Below are 19,142 nucleotides of genomic sequence, written 5' to 3' on the forward strand. Positions count from 1 at the left end.
AAACCCAGGCGGTGTACATAATCCTCTTCCATTTTATCCTCACAACAACAACCCTGTGAGGTGGGTTGGGCTGAGAGTCTGTGACTGGCCCAAAGTCACCCAGTGAGCTTCCATGGCCGAGTGGGGACTAGAACCCGGATCTCCCAACTCCCAGTCCAACACTCTAGCCTCCACACCACGCTGGCTGTCTATACCCTATTGGGAGGTGAGTAAGCCCAGCCAGTCTACTAAAAACTATCTTGTTTCCTAACATTGGTATTGTGTGAAGAAATGTGGGGAGGGGTTCTCTAGGAAATATAGTGTCCCCCAGTTTAGCCCAGATTTAATCTTGAGGAACAAAATGCTACACCAATGGGCACCTCTCCCACTGGAAAATGTTTTGCCTCATACAGGCAACCATTCATTTCCGATTGGCAGGGATATGACCATAGAACACTTCCTTATACGAAGCCAGATCATTGGCCCATTGAGCCCAGTATTGCTTCCTCTGATTGGCAGCAGCTTTTCAGGGCCTCAGTCAGAGCAGCTTAGTTGTAGGACTCTACGTCTGTGTTACTGGCATCTCCCATGGGGTGTCTGAAAGGTGAATGAGAAAATGGAATAAGCCTTTAAAACTCATCTCAGCTCTGTCATTTCCAGTGTTTTCATTTCCCTTCATTCCAGCCCCTTTTATGCACAACTACCAACATTATGGATGTTATTTTGTCAGGCCTAGTATTTACCCTGGATTTTAAATTTAGTACTGAGGACTAATAATGTGTAAGGCGTGCGTAGACTCCAATACCGTGTCTCGCTTTTAATGATATGCAAATTTCACATCGTTCTTTTATCATCCATTTGCTCGCCTTTCAAAATTTGGCTGTCAACATTGTAAGAAGGCTTGGGGGTTCCTGCTGTTTCCTACAATGAGATTCTTCCATTCCTGAGGCACTCAAGAAACAATCAAAAGAGATGTGTATATCCAGAGACTCAGTGTGATATTCAGCAAGGGGAGGTGAGATCTTTTGGCCTACAGCTTCCATCATCGATTACCATTAGCTATGCTGGCTAGAGCTGATGGGAGTTGTAGGCCAAAACATCTGGACAGCCATAAGTTGCCTATCCCTGATGTTCAGTGTTGAACCTGGACCAAGGAGATACTACTGGACCAGGTCAAGTCCCTACTGACCCTTGACCTTGGGCCAGTCACTCTCTCAGACTAAGCTGAGCTCCTTTGAGGAAGAGGAGGCATATCATTGCAATAAATAAATAAATTGGGGCTCATGGAGAGGCACACACCAAAGAGAATAGGCTTAGTAATGCTGGTAGTGGTACCCGAGCTTACACCACCATAGCTCTGGGGATGGGGGAAGCATGCATGTTTCTAGTAGCAGGATGTGAACTTCAAGCATGTCACTCATAGCAGGAACTAGATGTCAACGGCCTATCTCTAGATAGAAAATTCACCCTGCTGAGTCATCAGAAATGAAAGGATCTTGTTTGCAGTGGGGCAAGACATCTGCACAGTGCTTCAACAAATCAAACAATTCCTTCAGGCTCGAGGTGAGGTGTTTCTCAAACAAAACCCTCATTCCCATTCATTTCATTCCCAGTTTGAGGCAAGTGAGTTCTGCACCCAGGGCTGATTTCAACGAAACGTTACATGTCTTTAGATTCTTACTGTTAGACCACAGAGCAGGTTTTTCGAGCCCTCCTTGATTTGCTACACAAAGCATGCCCTGGTTTGCCATTTTATGGATATTGGTGCTTGCTTTCTCTGCACTCTTGTTGATGGACACATCCTTTAAGACTTCTTGAACAGCTTACCATGTATATGATGGAGCAATACAGTTGGTCCATAACTGAGAAGCTGCCTTTCACTGAATCAGACCATGAGTCCATCTAGCCCAGTATTATCTTCTCTGGTGGCACCTTCTACTTGATAGCCTTTGAAATGAAACCAGGATTTGGGTCAGGGACCTTAGACATGCAAAGCATGTGCTCTGCCACTTATCTATGGCCCTTCTGGTATCAGAAATAAAACAACTATGCAGTGGGAGTCTTTGCTTCCGTGGAATATTTATTTGACTGCGGTCAAACAATAGGCAGTCCATTGAAAATATTTAGCCAGTCAATTGACCAGCATGTCAACCCAGTTCAGGCAGAAGAGTCATAACCTAGCTGTCTCCTTGACATGGTAGTTTGCTATGTGCATGACCCTTAGGCAGGAGAGGTGGTAGTCATGTGACAGCATTCAGCCATTTAGTACAGCCCAGATGTGTGTTGACCTCCTCCACCACTGTTTGTGAAATCTCCACCATTGTTTGCTACTCATCTGTAGCCTCTTGCAAATGCAACCCTTTGTAAATAGCATTCCTGTTTATCCAAACATCTCATTATCCAAATGTTTTGAGACATTGCTTCTGAGCATCTCCAGATAAATGAAGCATAGTGTAATAAAAGAAAATGGGGATAATGGCACCTCCCTCCCTTCCTGGGGCTTTATGAGGATAAATATATTCAAATATATTAATGACGCTGAACTTATCAGAGAAGAGCAACACAGACAATAAAGCATCTGGAATGTATGATGACAGGTCAGGAGAGGCAGAATGAAATGGATATGTTGAGCATTGGGAAATGAAGATTAAGAAGGGAGTTGAGGACGGTAATGGCTTCCGCATATTGAAGAGAAGATGGGGAGAAAATTGTTCACCATTGTCAGGGGGAGAGAAAGACAGAAGTCATTAGGTTTCTAAAATTGGCCACTAAATTTTACCCACTAGCGGGAACCAGGACCCTCTGCCTCACTTCCCTACACACAGAGATGTGTGTTAGGATGGGCAAACCTGTCAGTTTCACTTCCTTCTGCATTCAATTTTTTTTTAAAAAAAATCTCAAGTCCTTTCTCTCCTGAATATGAAGAATGTTGCGAATTTGGGTAAATTCTTATCAGAAACAACCTGAAATTAAATTCTTACCCATCTGCACCAGCCAAATTCAATCAAACAGCTATTAAAGATGAGGAGCCTGTCAGACAAAAGTGGTGGCAACCCAAATTCATCACTAATGTGCTTAAATGTTCAGGGATTCTAACCCAGACATTTGAGAGCTAAGTACTCAAAGCTCTGGGCCTGGATGGATGAATCTGAAAGTTCTGGTTTCTCCCATATTCAATTGATTTTAATCTCAAGTTTGTTTGTCTGAAATATGGAGAAATTTGGGAAGTTTGGTAAATTGTTCTCAAACTTGAACTGAAACAAAATTCTCACCCAATCCCTGTTTGGTAGCAAACTGGCACTTAAAGAGAAGCTTGAAGACCATATGAGGTGGAGAATCTTCTTTATGCCTATGAAGGCATATCATCAGACCATTGGTTCACCTAGCCCAGTGCTGTTTACTGTCACTGGCAGCATCTTCCCAGGATCTCAGGCTGAAATCTTTCCCATCACCTGCTACAAAACCAAAAACACAAACCTTGGCCACCTCATCAAACTGTGATGTCCTTCCCCCAGCCAAACATCCTGTGATATCCAGGCATGCGCACACACACACCCCAAGATTTATACAGCCTTCAGTAACGACTCTCATGCCAGTAGTTCTTAGGCCTTACAGTGAAGAACATTGTGCTATTGTTAAATTCTGAAAGCAAGAAACCCTGGCCAACCCACCGCAAATCACCAAGAGTTCCACCAGTAGGTCCTGATCTACCTCCTGTCCCAGTGCACCTTTACTACCTTAGATTGATGTCATTGTCAATATATTGGCGGAGTCAATGCTGCATGGTACACTTCTGCTTTTTTCATAGTACACTAGTGTGTCCCCTACACATACACACGCGCACATATGCACACACACTGGGAATCACTTTTTTTAAAAAAACTGTAGCAGCTAAACACTTATTGACAGCCAGATCATGGACTAGATGGGTGGTGGTTTAAGTATGTTCCTAAAGTAAATGCCATGAAGCTCTGTCCACTCCCAGATTGGATCCATCAATAGAACTTCTTGCTTATTTAGGAGTTGTTTATCAGTCCTCTTATTTACTTATTTACTTACTTATCTCATGTATATGCCATCTTCCTGCCAAAGAACCAAAGCAGTTTTCACTTTATAAATTGCTTACAAGCTAAGAGACATGATTCAAAAGGGGAGGGGGACTTGGGAGGAAAGTACCAACTCTTGCCTACTCTTCCATTATGAAGTTACATAATGAGCAGGTGGAATGATGCCTGCTGGAGACAATTCCAGGTCAGGAGGAACCTCATGGCAGTTGATCAGAAGTGGACCAATGGATGGGGCCTCGCTGACACACCCTTCCCTCTGTTGTAGCCAGATGGAATAGCTTCAAGTGAAGGCAGTTCTGGGTGGGGACGAACCACATGGGAATGGGACCCATCCAGGATGATGGAGGGAACCACCTTCTTCATTTCTCTGTCTGATACAACCAGATGGAATGGCCTTGTGCGCAGTGATGTAGGGGTACATAAAAACATAAGAGCCATGCTGGATCAGGCCAAGGGTCTATCTAGTCCAGCATTCTCTTCACACATTGGCAAACCAGTGGTCAACAGGGAACACACAAACAGGACACAAGTGGTCAACAGGGAACCCACAAACAGGACACCAGCAACTGGTGTAAGTAGGCACCATACTGCCTCTGATCCTGGAGGTAGCATATAGTCATCAAGACTAGTAGCCATTGATATTTGCGTTTTGGAATTTAAGTCCGTATGGCCATGCCCCCAAGGAGAGTCCAAAAATTCAGGCAGCGGTGTTGATCCCTATCAGCAAACTCATTCTAGCAGCTTTCATCTCCACCAGGAACAGGCCTTTTGTAAAGCTTATGGGTCTTAATTGCCTGCTCAATACGAAGTCATCCCAACATTTTTTTATTTCCTTTTTTTTGCATTACAACAGGGAGAGCACACAACGATATATTGTTGCTGGGAAAATCATAATCCCTCAGTTACTGGGAGTATTTTGGCTGCTAAGCTCAGAGGGAACAAGATGGGGGTGGCAGATGACATCAGCATCCCTGCTAACCAAATAGTCCTGGTGCTTCAACATTGCAAGCCCTGGCTCAGCTACAACACTACCTGTGTGGCTCCCATTCGTTTCAGTGTGTCTTGCACAAGAGAACTTGCCAGTTGCTTGTGTCCAAAGGCATCTCCCATTTGTGGGGTGGCTTTGCTTTTTTAGCGAGGCAGAGCTGCATTCATTTGACATTCAGTCAGTTCTGAGAATTCAGCATAACCGTGGATGAATCATCTGAAAACGTGGGCCTTGTAATATCAAGGGATCTTGTCTGGAGTATCTTTGCAGTGTTTCTGTTCTTCCTTTATCTAATATCTGTTTGAAGCCCGGCTCTTCGCCATGAGGTTGTGCATGAAATTTTTAGCTCCCGAACACATCCAAATAAGGCAGGCTGTTCTTCAATATAATGAGGTGAAGCCGCTTCAATCTCAGCCTAATTAGACCCCTTAGACGGTATTTTGTTTTGCAACTGATGTTTCTGCTTCTCTCGCTTTTTTTAAATGTCTCTCTCAGCAAGAGTGTGAGTACAGCGAATTGGATTCCAAAGGAGAATAACAAAGATGGCTCTTAGCAGAGAGAAGGGTAGCGTAGATTTTGCAAGTGTATAGTCTGAGCTGCGGCACTATTAAAAATTTTAACAATTGACATCTGCCGTAGTGCTATGAGACCATAAAACATGCTAGAATGGTACCTGCTGTACAGATGTGGTTCACAATCATGGTCACATCGATTGGCATGTCTGGGGTGGTGTCTGTGTCTGTGTCTGTCTGTCTGTCTTTTTCTTTTGCCAGTTCCAAAAAGTTGTCTGTTTGTTCTGTTTATTTTTAATACAGAGTTTAATTAGATGCCTACAAGGCAACACCCCCTAATCTGCAAGATGAACTTCCCCAGTGGATATAATGAGAATAGGAGGTGTTAAGCTGAAGCAGATATTTTCCCCTAGCTCCTTTGGGATGCAATATGTGTGAGAGGTTGCAGCACCCCATATGTTACTCGAGAGGATTAAATCTAGTGAGATATGAACTCGAATGCCTACAGGGAAGATCCTCCCTTAGAGATTTTCTTTTTTGGTTTGTTTGTTTGTATGTTTGTTTGTTTTGGACTCCCAGAGCTACATCACATTGGAGATTGGTTGGTCCTTCTGTAAGTCAAAAGACCAATAGCTTGGTTTAATTATAGCAACACTTCTTTAACTGTAGCTCCCAGGTTGCACCTTGGTTGGGGTATAAGCATGTCAGTCAACCACCTCGCATACAGTGTTGTGGCTAGAGGTAAACATGATGTTCAAGGTGGTGGTGACATCAGTGACAAAACCATGCTGTGTGTCAACATCTAGGATGGCAGCATTTCCAATACAGAATTTTATTGGCTGCATAATACCATCAAGGTTGGCCCTACTGTTAGGCAAAGTGAAGCAGTTGCCATAGGCAGCAGATGCTGGGAGGTGGCAGCAAGGTGCTGGAGAAGAGACCTGTGGGCCATATGGCTGGCCCTGCACCCCCTCAGCTAGCCTGCTGCCTTCAGGTGTGGTGGAGGATGCTGTCCCATTGCCAGTGATGAAGAGAGATTAATCTGCCAGTCCAGTTAGTTCTGGTACATGGAATGGGTGGAGGCACCATCTTGTCCTTCACCTCAGGCAGCAAAATGTCTTTAGCAGGCCCTGTATACTATTATATATGGAAGTTGGTGTCAGTGCTGACTATGGGGACCCTGCAGTAGCAGCAAGGGTAATATCTCCTCAACCCTTGTAGAGCCATCTCCTCCTCCCCCCATTCCAAGTCCTCTCTCTCTACAGCCAGGATCTTCCACATGAGCATATGGAGTTTTAAACTAAACAACTGTTCTATTCACAGTAGATATACATATACAAGGCAGCACTATGGAAAGCTTCAGGTAAGCTTTGCTCCAACAAAGGCTGGAGGTGGGCTGAGACTTTATGAGCTCCTCCATCCAGCCCAACTTGCCTCATCTCCACCCCACTCCTTGAAAAGGGTGAATCCTTAAAGGGCCAACCTCCTGCCCCAAAGGCAAATGCTTCCACTCCTCTCTGTGGCCTCTCGCCTGGCTCCCTCCCTGTGCCTTTGGGCAGGCATGCTGGAACAGGAGGTACTTGACCTCTCAGGCCAAATTCCAGTCATTCATTCTCAGACATAATTTGTGGGATAACAGGTGCAAACTGTAGGGTAACTGTATGCACACACACAATAAGTGAATTTGCCAAGCATTTATAGATTTTTGTCTTATTTGTTTTCTTGGGATTTTCATGCCAGCAATCCAACAGCTCAAGGCACTGCTCAGACACCAAAAGCAATGCAGCTCTATCTTAAAAAAAGCCATAACATATCACTTGAGGGGAGAGGATGTTACATAATTGACAATGAACTAAAAATACAGGCAACCAAATCTCCCTTCCCTTTTCTACCAGCTATTGAAGCAAATCCAAAAGAAAAGAAAAGATTGTATTGCCAGCAGCATACACCAGAGCTCCAGCTCAGACTCCCCCAACCTGATGGGCTCCAGGTGTTTTGGACTACAACTCCCATCATCCATGATCATTGCCCATGGTGGGTGGTGCTGATGGGAATTGTGATCCAAAATATCTGGAAGAGACCAGGTTGGCCAAGACTGCTCTAGCTCAAAATAAACTTCTGAAGCTCCATAGCCAAATCTATCATAAGTGGAAAGCCTTCAGGCCCCCAGATGAAGATCAATGGGTGATATCTGAAAACTCGTGGGAGGGAAGAAAAATGTCAAAACACCTTGCAGAATTTCTTAGTACTCTCTGTTCTAACAAATTCTTCCCCATTGCACTCTCCATCCCGCTACACCTTCAACGTAATGTTTTATTTCTCCTCCCCCCTTTTTTTCTCTTTAAACTTTCCTTCATTTTCTTTATATACTTCCCAGAACAGGCAAATCAGTCTATGTTTAACCTACAACTGTATTCTTGTATTTATTTATTTATTTATTTATTTATTTTAGTACATAACGTTTCAAGACACATGGAAAATTGAGTCTTATTAAAGTACTACCGAATCATCAACAGCATCATCGATCAGTAATTATGAGATGAAAGCAGTAACGTGTGTGTGTGTGTGTGTGTGTGTGTGGTGTTGCAGTAAGTGTCAGAAACCTGGTGAATCTTGACATCTAGGCGGGCCAGTGGAAAACATTAGGAAGTTGTTATTTGGGGTGGGAGGAGGCAAGTTTTTGACATTTATTTCTCTGGCATAGTAAATGCAAGAAAGTGATGGAAAGAAGCATAATATTTGGACAGTGTCACTTCCAGGACTCTGGAGACTCTTCGATAGGGATGCACGAATGTTCTTCCATCCGTCCCACGTGAGTTCTGTGGTTTGCGTGCAGTGCTGTGCTCCGCTGTTTGCAGGCCCCTGGAATGTTTCTCTCTCTTGCTCCAAAAATTACAGAGAACTATGTACCAATGAATGAAAATCCTGTGCCCTCTTCACAGGTCTGCGTAATTTACTTAAAATATCATGAATTTTCAGAGGTTTTTATGTATTTTTTTCCTTGATGCCATTTTTTCCCACCTTTTGTGCATACCACCACAGTCTTGATTTCTCTGACAGCGACTGTGGAAATATGTGTTTCCCTCTCGTTCACTGGTCTTTCAAGTGAGTCGAGGAAACTCCAAATAATAAATATGTATTTATTATTATATTATGTGAGTTGCATTCGCATACCATTCCTTCAGATTTATGGATTTTACTATGGATTTATTTCCATAAATTTCACAATTTTGAAAAGAAAAGAAAAGACTGCGTGATCGCAGACTCCGCTAGTGCCACCCCGCTGCGGATGCTACGGCCTGGACCAAAGGAAATCCGAACCCATTTCAGTTCGTGGTGGATTTCGCTGACACCTACATCCACATCCATTTCTCTGACATCCACATCTATTTCAGTCAGTGGTGGATTTTTCTGACATACTCTTAGACAAGACACCTTTGGTGATCCCACTGAACCCGAAAAAGATCAGGAATGCAAAATAGACTCGGGCAAATTCTGTTTGGCTTAATTTGGAATTGACTTGGCATTTACAAGCATTTGTCAAGTGACCTGATCTGGCCACATCATCCACCGCAAGGTAGCCTGGCCACGTATTGCACAGCAGTTAACAAAAGTTTAATTGAGAGTTTGTGGTTAACATGGAAGAATTTCTGTGCATATGCCAGCAAAGCAGTTTCTTTAAGAGTTAGAGGTAATCATGAAAGTGATTTGGTGCATGGGTCTACACTTCTCCTAGATCTTTGGGAACCAGACTGACTGAATGTCCATGCTGAGAACCATATTTAGTATTCTGAGCCAGAGGTGAACTTCTAGAGGGAATAGTGTTCAACTCATAATAGAGCCAGGCATTGTGAGCTGGACAAATTCATATACTGAACCAGGTTGACTATGTGAATTTCAGCAACATTTGTGTGTCTGTTTATTTATTTAAAGCATTTTCATCAGCCAAAAAGGGCTCCCGGGGTAGCTTATGCAGAAAAGAAATAAGACAGTCTCTGCCAGCACACTTACAATCTAAAAGACACAAAAGGAAAGGGGATCAGGAAGGAGGAGGAAAAAAGCAAATTCAGGGACTACATTCTTAGTTGCAACATTCAGCAGGTCACAGAGTTGGATCTGAATACAGCAGAAGAACAGTTGCTTTCTTTTCTGTGAAAAGAACAGAAAAGAAAAAGCTCCTCAGTGGCTGTTGGTAGCAGGAGGGTGGGGTGAATCCAGATACGATAGAGGGTGCCCGACTGCTGCTTCCTCTCCCTCTTCTGGCCTCCACAGTAACACCAGTGATGCAAACTGGTAATTCCCCCACACTGCCTCTGGCCTTCTTGAGTTCTCCATGCAAAGCGAGAATGATGGCAGTAGTGGGGCAAAAAGCTCTTTGTCAGTCTTGAAGCCCGGCAAATGCTTGAGCTCACCATCCTCTGGCCCTGCATATGGACTTCTACTGAAGGTGCTCAGTTGGCTCTTGAGATTCACTGGTATATGTCAGAATTTTCTGGTATTTCCCCATGGACTTCATAAAACATGTAAGGATTTCAGTAAATGACAACATTTACCACATTTCTTACAATAAGAGCAGCACACATAATGAACGGTGGGCTTTTTTTTCCCTACATGACCCCAGCCTTTCTATTTGCATGTGAACCCCTTCTCTTGCCTCAGGGGAGCAACCATTTCTGGGGTGGAGCACATCAACTCTTGAATAACAAAGAACAGTTCCAAGAGAGAGAAAAACAGAGACTGAGAGAGGCACGATCCAGTTTGGAACTGAGCTTGGGAAGAGGGAAGTTTCAGCAGGGTAGACGGTAATTCTTTCCTTAGCCTGTATTGGCCAGAAAACCCTTGATTCACAGGGCCTCTGGATTTCAGGAAGGTAGAAATCTGACATATTTATGGTTTGCCTGTCACTTTTCATCCTTGCAACTTATCAAAAACGTTTGAATATTTTTTTTAAAGAAGAGAAGTTAAGCAAAGGCCATATATCTCTGTCAAATGACAGATATAAACAGAAGTGATTAAAGCTATGCGCAGAGCATATCCAAGCACCATAATAGCCCTTGGGGTGTGTGGGAAGTAATGTGCAGGAGAGAAAGATATTTACATACACACACACACACACACACGTATACACATGCACTCCAGCCATTGGAAGTAATGTGTGGCATCCATCCAGCAATGGCCGTAAATAGCATTAGCCAAAGTAAATGCTCAGTATGTACATAACAATGGGAATAAACACAGCCAGTGTGTGTGATGAGCGGAACCAGTACAATGTGCAATATTAACGCCGTTCAGTCCTTTGTAACAGCTTGAACACCATAAAAAATGGAGGCCCCAGAAGCAAAGTGACATGAAGTTTTAGCATCCCACTGACAAGACGATGGGCTTGTTTTATGACGGGGAAGGAAGGGCCGCCCTGACAAAGCCATAACTTCTCCCAAATAACTTTATATATCAGATGCAGTAGTGTCCCTTGGCAGGGTTTCCTGGGAGCTCAGCTCTCCTGGCTCATTTGCCTTTCAAATCAACCTGCCTCTTCCCAGGAGCCGAGAAGAGCTTGAGCAGCAGGCTCTGGCGTTCAGCTCGTACATTATTTACTCTTCAGAAGAGACATCCCCACCCAGGAGCTGATGTGGCAGATACCAAATTGGGGAAGGTTGTCTCATTGTCAGGCCTCAGCAAGCATCAGGATCTAGGCAGTCAGGATGCCTTGGGCCAGAAGCAGCTGTGTGGTCCAGAACAGGTAGGTCCAAGTGCACGAGCGGGGAGGAGGAGCTTAGCAGTAAGACTGGCAAGTAAGCCCCGCTTGGCAGACGGGGATTGGTCCTTGAGGGTCAGCTGATGGAATGCTCAGGCAGGCTGGTATTGCAGCCTAGATGGCGCTCTGGAAGCACAGGGCTCAGTCTGCCAGGAAACAGACTGCCAGGAAGCAAATCAGCTGCTACCTGATTCTTTTTGCTTTGGACTACAACTCCCAGCATTCCTGACCATTGGCCATGCTAGCTGGGACTGATGGGAGTTGAAGTCAAAAACATCTGGAGGGCATCAGGTTGGGGAAGGCTGAGCTGGGGAATGCTCTACCACTGAGAACATGAGAATTCTGCTGGATAAGACCAAAGGTCTACTTAGCACAGCATCCAACTAGGGATGTCGGAGAATTTCTCCACGAATCTCCGGGAGGCTGAATGCCAACGCATTTGGCCCCCTGAAATTGGTGGAGAAACGGTCTGCCACCACCCCACCACCACCCCGGTCGAATGTCCATGGCGGCAGCGGTGCGGCAGCGGTGCGGCAGCGGCGGCGGCCGGTCTTCCGACCGGCTGCCACTGCCGCCATTTCCAAGTGTAAAAAAACAACAACAACAAATGTGATAGGCTACGTAAAGATTTACGTAGCCTATCACGGCTAGATTTTCAAAAAACACCGTGATAGGCTACGTAAATGTTTACGTAGCCTATCACGGCTGACTTTGGGGGGAAAAAAAAAGCGCGTACACAAATGGTGGCGCCCATAGGCAAATAGCGTTGTCCTTATTTTCGCTGTAGTCTACGTAAATGTCTGCATAGACTACATGTGCCCAAGTAAGGAACACAAATGGCGGCGCCCATGGGCGCTGCCATTTGTGTACGCGCTTTTTTTTTTTCCCAAAGTCAGCCGTGATAGGCTACGTAAACATTTACGTAGCCTATCACGGCTGACTGCAGGGACGCAAATGGCGGCGGCTACAGCTGCCGCCATTTGCGTCCCGGCAGACGACGAGGTTTTGTGGCCGGAGGGACGGGGCGCCTTCCCCCCGGCCAGAATTTCGGCAGGGAGGGATGGGGCACCTCCCCCCCACCAAGAATTTCGGGGGGGAGGAACGGAGCGCCTCCCCCCCACCGCGAAGCAAGCTGCGGGACCAGGTAAGGGACTTTCGTCCATCCCTACATCCAACCAGATGCCCCAATGGGAAGCCCACAAGTAGGACATGAGCACAATAGCGCCCTCCCACCCACATTCCCCAGCAACTGGTACTCAGAGGCATACTGACACTGGTACTGAAGATAATACGTAGCCATCAGGATTAGCAACCATGGATAGCCTTATGACTAGGCTGACCATACATACCGTTTTAAACGGGACAGTACCGTTTTTTTCATATTTCCCGACCGCCCCGTCGTTTTAGTATAAATGTCAATTTTGTCCCATTTTTAATTTTTTGTAAAAAACTGAACGCGTTTATCATAAGGCTCTATGCTAATCGATGCATGCAGTAAAACTACTAGTGTGACGAAAGAGGAAGCTCCATTTACTTTATCCAGTCAGGGCCAGGCTTCTTGAGCTAGCGACGATCAGACGCCGCCCCCTCGCTTGTCCGCAGTGGCGGGGAATTCAAGAGGCGGTCGCTAGGCCCCATTCAGCGTGTGGGAGCCAGGAGGGTGAGTTTTACTGTTATTTCTACCATCATTCTGCCCACAGAGATTCTTTCTCTAATAAAACTTTTGTTATCATCTTACTTTTTCATGAATATGAAATATTACATAACCCCATCCCGTTTTTGTCATCCTAATATCCCATTTTTGTCTCAAGGAAATATGGTCAGCCTACTTATGACCCATGAATGTATCTAATCCCCTTTTGAAGCCATCCATGTCAGTGGCCATGATAACATCTTGTGGCAGTGAATTCCATAGTTTAGCTATGGGCTTTGTGAAGAGGTAGCTCCTTTTATCCGGTATTTAAAATACAAACGGAATGAATTTATTTCCATCCCTACTAATTTGTCTACTCAGGAATGTATCGGGACATGTGTTGGGTGGGGGGGATAGGGTTGCAAATTGGAAAACAGTCCCCTGGGGTCAGAAGGGCTGTAGGTGCTGTTTTAAGAGAAGTCCTCACTTATACAGAGATGCCTCCTGCATGCTTGAGATGGCTTGCAAAGGCTTCCTTGTTCTGCTCCAGTTTGGTAGGAGTTCTGTACTCAAACTGTATTTTACAGATTCAGTCTCCATCCCCAGGGAAATTTGCAGTTTTAAGAGCTAAAATAGGATGCGGATCTTTTTCTCCCTTAAAAAAAAAAAAACCCTCCAGAAATTCCAGATTCCAAGAAATCGGTGTTTATTAGCCCATCTGTTTTGACAAATGCAGTGTGACCTGAGGGACTTTTGCTACAAATGTTCTCCACTGTATTTCCAAATCGCAGTGGGACACCCTCAGTGGCCCCCCTCCCTCAGTGAGCCTACATTTGCACTGCCATTGTCACCAGCTGCTCCTTTCCCTCTTTCTCATCATTGCTTCCACCTGCTTTCTTCAAAGGCAAAGAGCCAGAGAGCAAGCAGGCCGTGGCATCTCCTGCTCCTCCTTCTCACCACCACCATTGTCTGGGCCAGAGCAAAAGGCAGGTAAATAAGCAGGTTGCAGTGGTGGAGAGAAAGCGCAAGTCCCGTGGACTCCTCTCAGTGTGCCCCGGCTGAGATGTGGGGCCTCCACAGGTGCCCAACCAGGCCTACCCTTGATGCTGGCTCTGACTGCCAGCAAAGTGCATGGTGCTTCGCGAAGTATAAGAGGACACGTCCCTGCCCAAGTTCACTTACTTCCTAAAATTCAACACAAGAGATAGCCAACCGAGAAAGGAGGAAAGATGGCGGGAGGAAGAAATGGTGGAAGAAGATTTATTTCAGTTATGCATTCTTAAACTTCATTGGAGTACTGTATGGCAACTAGGGAGTTGTGGTAAGGACTTCTTGGAAAATGTAAGTCTTATGGCGGGGAAGGAAAGATGGATCATGCATGTGTTGGGAGGCAGAAGGGGCAAAAAGGGGAGAAAAGGTGTCGTCAGTTGTGGGTAAATGGGAAAGAGAAGGCATGCTAGGTCAGTCTTCCCAATCTAATGTCCTCCAGATGTTTTGGACTACAACTCCCATCATCCTTTGCCATTGGTCTTCCTGGCTGGAGTTGATGGGAGTCATAGTCCCAAGTATATGAAGGGTGGCACAGTGGGGGAAGGCTGTGCTTGATAGTAAATCTGCATTAGCAGAATTGCTTTGTGTCAATGGCATATTTGCCAGCCAAGATGCCGCTTCAGGGCCAGAGTGCCTTGAGCTTCACCTGCACACTGCAGTATGGTTGCATACAGCACAGAAGGAGCGACATTTTCAATGCAGCATCCACTATTTGTTGTGTTTTGCCTCTTCGCTGTCATCTCAGGAACCACCTGAAAGTACACTGTGACCCACTTTTTTAACTAATAAAAAAAGTTCCTTGTTGTGACATCTACAGATTCCACCTTCTTATTCCTTCTCAAATATGCTGTCTTTTCACTCTGGCAACCTCTCACACATACACACTCCCTCTTTCTCACCCTCTCCCCCACTCCTGGCTCCAGTCACGCCACAGTCTGAGGTTGCCAGGTTGCGTGACTAGCCCTACGACGGCAAAAATGTGTCTAGCTTCTCCTGATCTTCCACGACAACAGCCTGCATCTAACAGCACCCTTTGTCTGGGAGCCGTTCTGTATGGCCATGCTGGCTGCCCCAACACATCTGGTGGATAACATTTTGGGAAAGGCTGCATTATGCAGAAAGAGGTGGTGGAGTTCCAGATTTTATCACTTCAGATTGCAGCTTGGATTACGTTTGTTTTAATGCGTATCTCCCACCACAACCCCTGCCCTGCCATAGACTCCCTGCATGCCAAAACATTGTGGGGAAAGGAATCACGTAGCCTTCTCCCATGTGCGCTAGCTTACTGAAAAGGTTTTCTTTTTATTCATGTGTGTGTGTGTGTGTTTTTAACCATGTGGAGCATTCAAAAATATGATCGTCACTGCCTCACATGGAATCTGACATAGCACAGTCAGGATTCTTTCCACCTCAGTCTACTGCCTTGTTCTGCGCAATGTGTAAATGGGTTCTTACATCTGCAAGACAGTTTTTAAAAGACGGCTGTGGGAAAACAGAGAGAGGGGGAGAGGGAGAGGGAGAGGGAGAGAGAGAGAGAGAGAGAGAGAGAGATGGTAGCATCCATTTTGTAGGCAGAGGCTCTGCATGCAGCTTAAGCCCCACCCCCCCCCAGCTGTGTCTGCTAGCTAAGCTAGAAGACAGTGTCATTTGTATGTGTCTCACCTCTGAATCCGGGACTTCATTAATGGAGCCACTTCTTCTCCTGATGTATGAGGAGAATGTAAAGCCATTCCTCAGTGCTCACCAGGTTCATGGGCTGTAGTTTTCAGGGCAACCTTTGGATCAAGGGGTTGTGGCAAAGAGGCTACGATGTGGAGCTAACAACTGCCTGGTTACCATTCAGGGCTTTTCACAGGATCACCTTGACCTGGAAAAGGATATTAACAACAGCTTCCAAACTCTTCTCTTCCTCCCGTGGTCATGCAGCAAAGACTTAATTATGCAGCCGGATTTACCTTTCTCATTAGTCCCCTGCCCTAAAAAATGTGGGCTGGTTCAAGAATGAGGCTTAGAGTGGGAAGGTCTACTTCTAAACCGGATCTTTGCCACTGAATTTCAGTCTGAGTTCAGTCAAGTCCACTTCCTTCTCATTTGATTTGGGGTGGGGCAAAGCCAGCATGTTTATGCCTAGGTCCCACCTTTTTTTCTAATAAGTCCTAAAATTTTACTGTGCTACAAATGGCTGACTGTGGAATACCCTTCCCATGGCTGCTGAGAGCCAATTTGGTCATGAGGCACAGATCTAGGGCAGGCAGTGTTTGTGTGGCCTGTTTGAATGCTTCCCCCATGCCAAACATTCAGTGGAAAGCTAGCCTGTCAAGGAGAAAGGTGGTCCTTGATGTGCTAGCTTTCTACATGCAGAGAATGTTACTTCTTAACATTGCCTCCCCCAGTCTTCTCACTTCAGTTGACCTTTCCAGTCTTTTCCCAGATGCCAGCAAAATATGGAACCATATATATATGCATATTCAAAAACAAAAGAGGTGGGAAATCTATGGTTAAATTGATGTTGGTTAGTACATCCATTGCCTTTATTGATTTGATATGCCTGATGTTGTCTATATGAATTTAATATCTTCAGCTTCTAATGCCTTCTCTTATTTCTCTCTCTTTTTTTCTCTCCTCCACATGGCCTGCAGGTGAAAGATAGGATGGTGGCGGGAGAGCTGAGCATGTATAGCCCGATCCTAGCCTGCTGGCAGCCAATTCTCATCTTGATGTTGGGGTCCATCCTCTCAGGCTCTGCCACGGGCTGTCCGCCCCGCTGTGACTGTTCTGCCCAAGAGCGCTCTGTGCTCTGCCACCGGAAGCGATTCCTGACAGTCCCCGAGGGCATCCCCACAGAGACCAAGCTCTTGGACCTGGGCAAGAACCGCATCAAGACTCTCAACCAGGATGAGTTTGCCAATTTTCCTCACTTGGAGGAGCTGGAGTTAAATGAGAACATTATCACCACCATCGAGCCGGGGGCTTTCAATAACCTCTTCAACCTCAGGACTCTGGGTCTCAGGAGCAACCGGCTCAAGCTCATCCCTCTCGGGGTGTTTACCGGACTCAGCAATCTTACCAAGTTGGACCTTAGTGAGAACAAAATTGTGATTCTCCTGGATTACATGTTCCAGGACTTGTACAACCTCAAGTCTTTGGAGGTCGGGGACAATGACTTGGTCTTTATCTCCCACCGGGCCTTTAGTGGCCTCAACAGCTTAGAGCAGCTGACTCTGGAAAAATGCAACTTGACCACTATCCCCACGGATGCACTGTCTCACTTGCACGGCTTGATTGTGCTGCGGTTGCGCCACCTGAACATCAATGCCATCAAGGATTACTCATTTAAGAGGCTCTACAGACTCAAGATCCTTGAGATTTCACACTGGCCCTATCTAGATACCATGATGCCCAACTGCCTGTATGGGCTCAACTTGACCTCCTTGTCCATCACCCATTGCAACCTGACTTCCATCCCTTATGTCTCCTTGAGGCACTTGGTCTATCTCAGGTTCCTGAACCTCTCCTACAACCCCATTCTCACCATTGAAGGATCTATGCTTCATGACCTACTCAGGCTTCAGGAGATACAGTTGGTTGGTGGCCAGCTCACCGTGGTGGAACCATATGCCTTTCGGGGCCTGAACTATCTGCGTATCTTGAACGTTTCGGGGAACCTCCTGAACACCTTGGAAGAGTCAGCATTCCACTCTGTGGGGAACCTGGAGACACTTATCATAGACAACAACCCTTTGGCTTGCGATTGCCGACTTCTCTGGATTTTCCGACGGCGCTGGAGGTTAAACTTCAACAAGCGGCAGCCCACCTGTGCAACTCCCGAATTTGTCCAAGGGAAAGAGTTCAAGGACTTCTCCGAGGCACTGCTGCCCAACTACTTCATCTGCCGCAGATCTCGGATACGAGACCGTAAACCCCAACAGATCTTTGTGGACGAGGGCCATACAGTGCAGTTTGTCTGTCGCGCGGATGGAGATCCACCTCCTGCCATCATGTGGCTCTCGCCAAGGAAGCACCTCATCTCTACCAAAACCAACGGGCGGCTCACTGTCTTCCCTGATGGCACTCTGGAGGTGCGTTACGCCCAGATCCAGGACAATGGCACCTACCTATGCATCGCCAGCAATGCTGGCGGCAATGACACCATGCTGGCGCACCTGCACGTCCGCAGCTACTCCCCAGACTGGCCCCATCAGCCCAACAAGACCTTCGCTTTCATCTCCAACCAGCCCAATGAGAGTGATGCCAACAGCACGCGTGCCACCGTGCCTTTCCCCTTCGACATCAAGACCCTCATCATTGCCACCACCATGGGCTTCATCTCCTTCCTGGGGGTCGTGCTCTTCTGCCTGGTGCTCCTCTTCCTCTGGAGCAGGGGCAAAGGCAACACCAAGCACAATATCGAAATCGAATATGTCCCGCGCAAGTCTGACGCAGGCATCAGCTCAGCCGCCGATGCGCCGCGCAAGTTCAACATGAAAATGATCTGAGGGGGGTGGGATAAAAAGCAATGGACAAAACTCAATAAAGAGGGGTGGCGTGTGTGGTTTTTTAAAAATTAAATTTAATAATAAAGAGAAACAGTGCAAGAAGCCTACCAACCTCTCTTCTCTCCACTCGGCTCCCTGCCCCCTCTTCTGTTCCCGTAGAATCCCGCATCACCTCCTCCTTGTCCTCTTTGTGAAAATGTTCTGCCGATGTCTCCAGGACTTCCCGTGTTTGTAGGATATATTCTGACAGACTCTGGCACCAGTCCTAACAATGACAGGAAATCAAAAACAGCAATCAAAACAACAATCAATCAATAAAAAAAAAAGTTACGAACCTCCTCTGTAACTTTTAATTTCAATAATTATGGATTTTTATGAAAACTTGAAATAATAAAAAAAAACTATTTCCTATAGCTAGTTGGAATGCAAAATCTTGACTTCTTGATCTGTCCACTTCCTTTTCTGGCTCTTGATTGCATGATGATGATGCTTCCCCATGGAAGCAATTCCGGATTGTCTCAGACACAAAGGGGATTGGCCCTGTGTAGCAAATGAGTGGTACTTCCTGAAGGTAGTGAGAAGACTGTCTTTCTTCTGTCACAAACATTGGGCTATCTACTCTGGCTTCCTCTTTACTCTTTCCCAATGTGGGGGTCCAAGAA

At 45.9% G+C, this 19,142-nt stretch overlaps 1 protein-coding gene across 1 annotated transcript in view; it reads left to right on the plus strand.

The window, feature by feature from the left end:
• LINGO1 (leucine rich repeat and Ig domain containing 1) overlaps positions 1-18,907 on the plus strand; it is a 104,519-nt gene extending 85,612 nt beyond the window's left edge. Inside the window, exon 2 of the mRNA XM_084816777.1 lies at positions 16,624-18,907. Within this exon, the coding sequence (XP_084672903.1) occupies positions 16,624-18,480 (1,857 nt within the window). The 3' untranslated portion in view covers positions 18,481-18,907. The remainder of the gene's footprint in view (positions 1-16,623) is intronic.
• Positions 18,908-19,142: the final 235 nt, after the last annotated feature.

This window comes from Heloderma suspectum, chromosome 11 (assembly GCF_057233095.1).
Source record: "Heloderma suspectum isolate Gila_16-S chromosome 11, 16-S_ref, whole genome shotgun sequence".
Lineage (NCBI taxonomy): Eukaryota > Metazoa > Chordata > Lepidosauria > Squamata > Helodermatidae > Heloderma > Heloderma suspectum.